General features: G+C 44.6%; 1 protein-coding gene across 5 annotated transcripts in view; it reads left to right on the forward strand.

Annotated features, from left to right (window-relative positions):
- Positions 1–5,910, forward strand: part of cacng6b (calcium channel, voltage-dependent, gamma subunit 6b) — a 36,501-nt gene extending 30,591 nt beyond the window's left edge. For all 5 annotated transcript variants that reach the window (XM_066712525.1, XM_066712542.1, XM_066712536.1 and 2 more), the window contains 2 exons: positions 1,705–1,842; positions 2,410–5,910. In XM_066712525.1, coding sequence (XP_066568622.1) covers positions 1,705–1,842; positions 2,410–2,627 — 356 coding nt within the window. In that variant the 3' untranslated portion in view covers positions 2,628–5,910. The remainder of the gene's footprint in view (positions 1–1,704; positions 1,843–2,409) is intronic.
- Positions 5,911–8,489: the final 2,579 nt, after the last annotated feature.

Below are 8,489 nucleotides of genomic sequence, written 5' to 3' on the forward strand. Positions count from 1 at the left end.
ATTTCAAGATTAATTCAGCAGTCCCTGTAGGTTCCCTCTGCTGGGTCATGCATTTCAGAACAAGGACTCGACCATGAGTACCAAGGAGCTTTCAAAAGAACTCCAAATGTGTTGAGAATCAACGCTCAGGGGGTGGCTATGTGAAATGTCAATGGCCTTGAGGATCCCTTGGAGCATGGTCAAGACAATTAAGAACTGGAAGGTGTTTGGCACCACCAAGATCTGGCCTAGATCAGGCCATTCCTCCAAACTGGATGACCAAGCAAGAAGGAGAGACTGATCAGAGAGACGACCAAGAGGCCAGTTGCAACTTGGCAAGAGCTACCAGCTTTTATGGCCAAGACTGGTCAAAGTGTGCATTTTACAACAATGTCTCAAGCACTCCACAAAACCAGTTTGTAAGGTACGGTGGTAAGAAGGAAGCCATAACTCAAGGAAGCCCGCTTGAAACACTCAAGATATTCTGTAGCCATGTGGCCAAATGTTTACTGGCTTGACACAACTACAATTGAACTTTTTGGCCTAAATGCAAAGCGTAACGTTTGGCACAAACCCAACACAGAACATCACCCAAAGAACATTATCCCTACTGTGAAGCATGGTGGGGCAGCATCATGTTACTATGTTAGGAGCATGTTTCTCATCAGCACATACAGGATAGAAGGGAAAATGAATGGATCAAAAAACGGAAAAGACTTTGAGGAAAACCTGCCGCCCTCTGCAAGATAGCTGAATGCAGCAGGACAATGACCCAAAGCACACAGCCAAAACTACACTGGAGTGGCTGAGGAACAAAAAGGTAAATATCCTTAAGTGGCCCAGTCAGAGCCCTGACCTAAATCCAATAGAAGATTTTTGGCATGTCTTGAAGATTGCTGTCCATCAATGCTCCCCAATGGCCTCATATTGCCAAACCCAGGTGTGCAGAGTTGAGACCGATCCCAACAGACTCAAAGCTGTAATTGTTGCCAAAGGTGCTTCCAGCAAATATTAACTCAGGGGTGGAGACTTATCCAATTATGAGATTTCAGTTTAGTATTTGTAATATATACATATTTTTTCTCACAATAAAACATTTTCCCACTTAACAGTGTGAATTATGGTGTGTAGATAAGTGGAAAAATATCATAATTTTAATGCATGAAACTCTGAGGCACTGACACAGCAAAATGTGAAAACCCTTCAAGGGGATGTAGACTTTCTGTAAGAACTGTGTATGTATGTATGTATGTATGTATGTATGTATGTATGTATGTATATGTGTATAAATAATCAATACAGTGAAAATAAAATAAAAAATAATCAGTTTCAAGACTAGTAGGAGCTTCTGGAGTAACACACTAACAGTGATTGTATCTGGGGGTCCAGGGGCCCTGCAGGGCCTGGGATATCCGTGGATCTAAGCCTGGATGGTGCAGCCCTGTGCAGAGCTTCCCTGGAGGGGCCCTCAGCCTGCAATAGGCCACTACGTGTCTCTCTCTCTCCCTCAGGTCTCAGTGTGTGGCCTCAGTTCTGTCTCTCTCTCTCCCTCAGGTCTCAGTGTGTGGCCTCAGTTCTGTCTCTCTCTCTCCCTCAGGTCTCAGTGTGTGCGCCTCAGTTCTGTCTCTCTCTCTCAGGTCTCAGTGTGTGCCCCTCAGTTCTGTCTCTCTCTCTCTCTCAGGTCTCAGTGTGTGCGCCTCAGTTCTGTATCTCTCTCTCCCTCAGGTCTCAGTGTGTGTGCCTCAGTTCTGTCTCTCATCAGCATCACTCTGATGGTCATGGGCTCCATCTGCGTCACCATGGCGATCAGCAAGGGTGTGCAGTTTCTGCTCAAGCCCGCCTCCTTCTGCTTCATCCTATCAGGTGAGGAGGAGGAGTGTGTCCCTCTGTAGGTGTGTCCCTCTGTGTTTGTGTCTTTGTGCCTGTGTCTCTGTATTTCAGTCAGTGTTAATGTGCTGTAGTGTCCAGTCAGTCAGTGTTAATGTACTGTAGTGTCCAGTCAGTCAGTCAGTGTTAATGTGCTGTAGTGTCCAGTCAGTCAGTGTTAATGTGCTGTAGTGTCCAGTCAGTCAGTCAGTGTTAATGTGCTGTAGTGTCCAGTCAGTCAGTCAGTGTTAATGTGCTGTAGTGTCCAGTCAGTCAGTCAGTGTTAATGTACTGTAGTGTCCAGTCAGTCAGTCAGTGTTCATGTGCTGTAGTGTCCAGTCAGTCAGTGTTAATGTACTGTAGTGTCCAGTCAGTCAGTCAGTGTTAATGTGCTGTAGTGTCCAGTCAGTCAGTCAGTGTTAATGTGCTGTAGTGTCCAGTCAGTCAGTATTAATGTGCTGTAGTGTCCAGTCAGTCAGTGTTAATGTGCTGTAGTGTCCAGTCATTCAGTAACTCTCTTCCCCTGATCCCACCCCTCTCTCTCTCTCTTTCATTCCCTCTCAGGGCTCCTGGTGTTGTCCACTATCTTGGTGTTCCACCGGTCAGTCCTGGCCCTGCTGGGCAGTGACCCCAGAGTGCCCCTGTACCACGAGCTGTCCTGGTCAGTGGCCTGCGTGGGGGCTGCAGGGGCCGTGCTGATCCTTGGCGGAGTCTGTTTCCTGCTGCTGTCCTTGCCCTTCAGCCCCTGGGAGCGCTGTCTTCACAAGCAGAGCGCCACCTAGTGCTGCGGAAGGCTTAGTGTGACTGAGCATTGACTGACTGACTGACCGACACACTGACTGACTGACTGACTGACTGACTGACCGACACACTGACTGACTGATACTCTTACAGCCACAAGCTCAATAATATTCAGGTGTTTTCAGCTTTCCTTAATTGACCAGATTAATGAATTAGTTAATTGACCTGATTAGATAATTAGCCAATTCAGTTCAGTTTTCACCTCGTTACAGAGCACCCCCCTTCTCCGTTACCACAGCAACCGATCACCATGCCAATGGCCACAGCACGCAGTGACTGGTCAGCTGGTTGCCATGGCAAGCTCTCCCACCCTTACCCTCTCTGGTTACTATGGCGAGCCACAAGGGTTGTCACGGCAACTGAGAAGTAATGATATCCACTCATTGCCATAGCAACAGATGGAGGTTTTGTGTAGGGGTGTTACCATGGTGACTGAGTGACTGGCAGTTGCTACAGCGACTGAGTGAGTTCATAGAAAGAGATGAAGCAGCTGGTTTCCATGGCAATTGATTATCCCACAGGCTTCAGGTTCCTCCCCAGTGTGTCATTCGGTTTCTATGGTGACTGATTACCAGTGGGGGGGGTGTCCGACTACTTCTGATCACTATAGTGACTGACTGACTGGACACTACAGCACATTAACACTGACTGACTGACTGGACACTACAGCACATTAACACTGACTGACTGACTGGACACTACAGCACATTAACACTGACTGACTGACTGGACACTACAGTACATTAACACTGACTGACTGACTGGACACTACAGTACATTTACACTGACTGACTGACTGGACACTACAGCACATTAACACTGACTGACTGGACACTACAGCACATTAACACTGACTGACTGACTGGACACTACAGCACATTAACACTGACTGACTGACTGGACACTACAGCACATTAACACTGACTGACTGACTGGACACTACAGTACATTAACACTGACTGACTGACTGGACACTACAGTACATTTACACTGACTGACTGACTGGACACTACAGCACATTAACACTGACTGACTGGACACTACAGCACATTAACACTGACTGACTGACTGGACACTACAGTACAATAACACTGACTGACTGGACACTACAGCACATTAACACTGACTGGACACTACAGTACATTAACACTGACTGACTGGACACTACAGCACATTAACACTGACTGGACACTACAGTACATTAACACTGACTGGACACTACAGTACATTAACACTGACTGACTGGACACTACAGCACATTAACACTGACTGGACACTACAGTACATTAACACTGACTGACTGGACACTACAGTACATTAACACTGACTGATTGGACACTACAGTACATTAACACTGACTGACTGACTGGACACTACAGCACATTAACACTGACTGACTGACTGGACACTACAGTACATTAACACTGACTGACTGGACACTACAGCACATTAACACTGACTGACTGACTGGACACTACAGCACATTAACACTGACTGACTGGACACTACAGCAAATTAACACTGACTGACTGACTGGACACTGCAGTACATTAACACTGACTGACTGACTGGACACTACAGCACATTAACACTGACTGACTGGACACTACAGCACATTTACACTGACTGGACACTACAGCACATTAACACTGACTGACTGACTGGACACTACAGCACATTAACACTGACTGACTGACTGGACACTACAGCACATTAACACTGACTGACTGGACACTACAGTACATTAACACTGACTGACTGGACACTACAGCACATTAACACTGACTGACTGACTGGACACTACAGCACATTAACACTGACTGACTGGACACTACAGTACATTAACACTGACTGACTGGACACTACAGCACATTAACACTGACTGACTGACTGGACACTACAGCACATTAACACTGACTGACTGACTGGACACTACAGCACATTAACACTGACTGACTGGACACTACAGCACATTAACACTGACTGACTGACTGGACACTACAGCACATTAACACTGACTGACTGGACACTACAGCACGTTAACACTGACTGACTGGACACTACAGCACGTTAACACTGACTGACTGACTGGACACTACAGCACATTAACACTGACTGACTGACTGGACACTACAGCACATTAACACTGACTGACTGGACACTACAGTACATTAACACTGACTGACTGACTGGACACTACAGCACATTAACACTGACTGACTGACTGGACACTACAGCACATTAACACTGACTGACTGGACACTACAGTACATTAACACTGACTGACTGGACACTACAGCACATTAACACTGACTGACTGACTGGACACTACAGCACATTAACAATGACTGACTGGACACTACAGTACATTAACACTGACTGACTGGACACTACAGCACATTAACACTGACTGACTGACTGGACACTACAGCACATTAACACTGACTGACTGACTGGACACTACAGCACATTAACACTGACTGACTGGACACTACAGCACATTAACACTGACTGACTGACTGACTGGACACTACAGCACATTAACACTGACTGACTGACTGGACACTACAGCACATTAACACTGACTGACTGGACACTACAGCACGTTAACACTGACTGACTGACTGGACACTACAGCACGTTAACACTGACTGACTGACTGGACACTACAGCACATTAACACTGACTGACTGACTGGACACTACAGCACATTAACACTGACTGACTGGACACTACAGCACATTAACACTGACTGACTGGACACTACAGCACATTAAAACTGACTGACTGGACACTACAGCACATTAACACTGACTGACTGACTGTCACCTCTATTAAGACTCTAATCCAATAATAATGAACTTGTCATTAGACATTTTTTTGGGACAAGAGTTACAAATGTGTTTTAATTGTCAGGATCTGGATTTTATAATTGTTTTGTGTGATTAAGAAATATCTCTGTGTCATTTTGATTGTGTTAATTGTTGTAAATCTATCTTTCAATATCTCTCTCCAGAACTGATTTGTCTATTTTGAAATTTCAGTAAAATTAAGAATGTTTTCTTCTGTGTCTCTTTGTTGTTTCTGAGAATGAACTGTTCTGTATATTGGGGCATCCTATATATGTACACAGTGAAATGCATATATATATTTATATATATGTATACAATACTTATTATTATAATAAATAATAATATATATCTGTATATTGCTATGTATGAGAAGTATTCAAATATTCAATAAATGTTTATCTTTTTTGTGACAGTTTTCAAACAAATCTCTCTCCCTCCCCCTCTTTCTCTCCCTCCCTTCCACTCTTTTTCTCCCTCCCCCTCTCCCTCTCTTCCTCTCCCTTCCCCTCTCTTTCAATCTCTCCCTCTCCCTCCCCCTCTCTTTCTCTCTTCCTCTCCCTCTCTCTCTCCATCCCTCTCTCTCTCTCTCCCTCTCTCTATATTTAGAACATTGCTGCCATTCTTCTTTCTGCTGAACCAGTTCAGTAACTGAGCCACTGGAATTCCATCTCTCCCCTGAGCTCGCCCCCGTTCCCCCGGTCCCTCTCCCCCTCTCTCCCCTTATCACCCTCACCCTCTAATTGGAGAATCAAATCAAATATTTCATATTGCCCAAATACTTTCTCTCCGCCACACACTCTTTCTCTTTCTCTCTCCCTCTCTCTCCCACCCCCTCTACCTCTCTCTGTCTCTCATTCTCTCCCTCCCTCCCCCTCTTTATCTCTCTCCCTCTCTCTATCTCTCTCCCTCTCTCCCTCTCTCTATCACTCTACCTCTCTCCCACTCTCTATCTCTCTCTGCTGTAATCTGACTCTCTTGCTTGTCTATAAGAGTTACAGCTTCTACTGTATAAATAGATGGTAAACTGTCCTGAACAGACTGGCTGTCTGTCTGCGTGAGTGTGTGTGTCTCTATGTGTGTGCATGCGTGTGTGTGTGTGTGTGTGTGTGCGTGTGTGTGTGTTTGAGTGTATAGGTGTGTGAGTGTGTGTGTGTGGGTCAACTTTATGTACTTGGTACCAGTTCTTGGTAAGGTTGTTTTTGTTCATTCCTTCACCACAAGAGGGCAGTGACTCTCTTCCTTCTCGCAGTTTCATGAGATGGCCTCTGACTCACTCCTGCCATCTCTCCCTCTGTCAGACCCCTCGACACTATGGCAGCTCACTGATGTAGATGTGGAGCAGTGTTGTGCTCAGACTACAGCCCTGCCTCACTCCGCTGTGAAGGACTCTGATCTCTGGTCTCCAGTCTTCACTGCGCACTGATTCTGTGTACATCGACTGGATGAGGTCATAACTTCATCCCTGACGCCATTATGAAGGGTTCTAAGGAATAAACCTTTATAAGGGTGTGTAGGGTGTAGATATGGTCAGTGGTGTGGTGTTTTGGGTGTATTTATTTATGAGGCTGTGTGGGGTGTAGATATGGTCAGTGGTGTGGTGTTTTGGGTGTATTTATTTATGAGGCTGTGTGGGGTGTAGATATGGTCAGTGGTGCTGTGTTTTGGGAGGAAGACTCTGACTCTGACACTGTGGAGAGGAAGGCCAGTGTCCGGGCATTGATGATGCTGCAGAACTCCTTCCCCAGGCTGCTGCTCACACAGACGCCCCCGGGAGTTGTTGGGGTGGTATTTGTCTGCACTCTTGCCCCTGGTTCCTGGTGTTGTTGCCCCTTGGCTGGAGTCGGACATCAGAGACTGCAGATTCAGGGAAGCCAATTAGCCAATCACCTATTCATGCCTCAGTCCCCTTGTCTTCATGCTGGAGGTGACCTGTCTCCAGTTTCCAATCACATTCAGCCACCAACACAGAGCAAATCTGAAACTCAATGGTGGCCATATTGGCTCAAAAACCCCATGGACTTCATTGTGTATACTGCAGTATACTACACCACACTACGGTCCAGGACCTAACCCCACACCACCCCACATGACCAGGGCTGCATTAATGATTAAACACTTCAGTATGACTTTCACAGCTACAGTGAATGAACTGCACACAAACAGGAAAGTTATTTATAATTTTTAATCATTTTTTAATATGGAATAAAACTCAGACAAACTTTCATATCCAAAGAGTGTCCCTTTTACACACACCCCTAGAGATTCCTCCTGTTATTAGTATTAATAATAATAACAACAATAATACTCATAATAATCATAATATATGTTTTATGTTCATTTATTTAATTATTTCTTTATTTATATATTAATTATTTCAATGAAAATTCACAATTCTGGATACCCCCCTCCCCCTCCCTGCTCTCCCCCAGGAATAAACTATGAATTGTTAAATAAATAATTACATCAAATTAAAATTACAGCAAAGAGCATTTTGATTTCAGAAATAAAGATACTTTCAATATACTTAGAAATATAGTTATATACAGAGACACAGAAAGTCAAAATAATAATAATAATTTCAATAATAATTATAATAATAATAATTAATTAAAGGGGCAGACAGATTGCTGCTAGGAGACCAGTTTCTGTTTCCAATTAATTAACTAACTGACTGACTGATTGGCTGACTGTTCATGTACAGTAATGTATATCAGTGTTAATGTGCTGTAGTGTCCAGTCAGTCAATGTTAATGTGCTGTAGTGTCCAGTCAGTCAGTCAGTGTTAATGTGCTGTAGTGTCCAGTCAGTCAGTGTTAATGTGCTGTAGTGTCCAGTCAGTCAGTCAGTGTTAATGTACTGTAGTGTCCAGTCAGTCAGTCAGTGTTAATGTGCTGTAGTGTCCAGTCAGTCAGTGTTAATGTGCTGTAGTGTCCAGTCAGTCAATGTTAATGTGCTGTAGTGTCCAGTCAGTCAGTCAGTGTTAATGTGCTG

The sequence above is a fragment of the Amia ocellicauda genome, chromosome 1, assembly GCF_036373705.1.
Source record: "Amia ocellicauda isolate fAmiCal2 chromosome 1, fAmiCal2.hap1, whole genome shotgun sequence".
Lineage (NCBI taxonomy): Eukaryota > Metazoa > Chordata > Actinopteri > Amiiformes > Amiidae > Amia > Amia ocellicauda.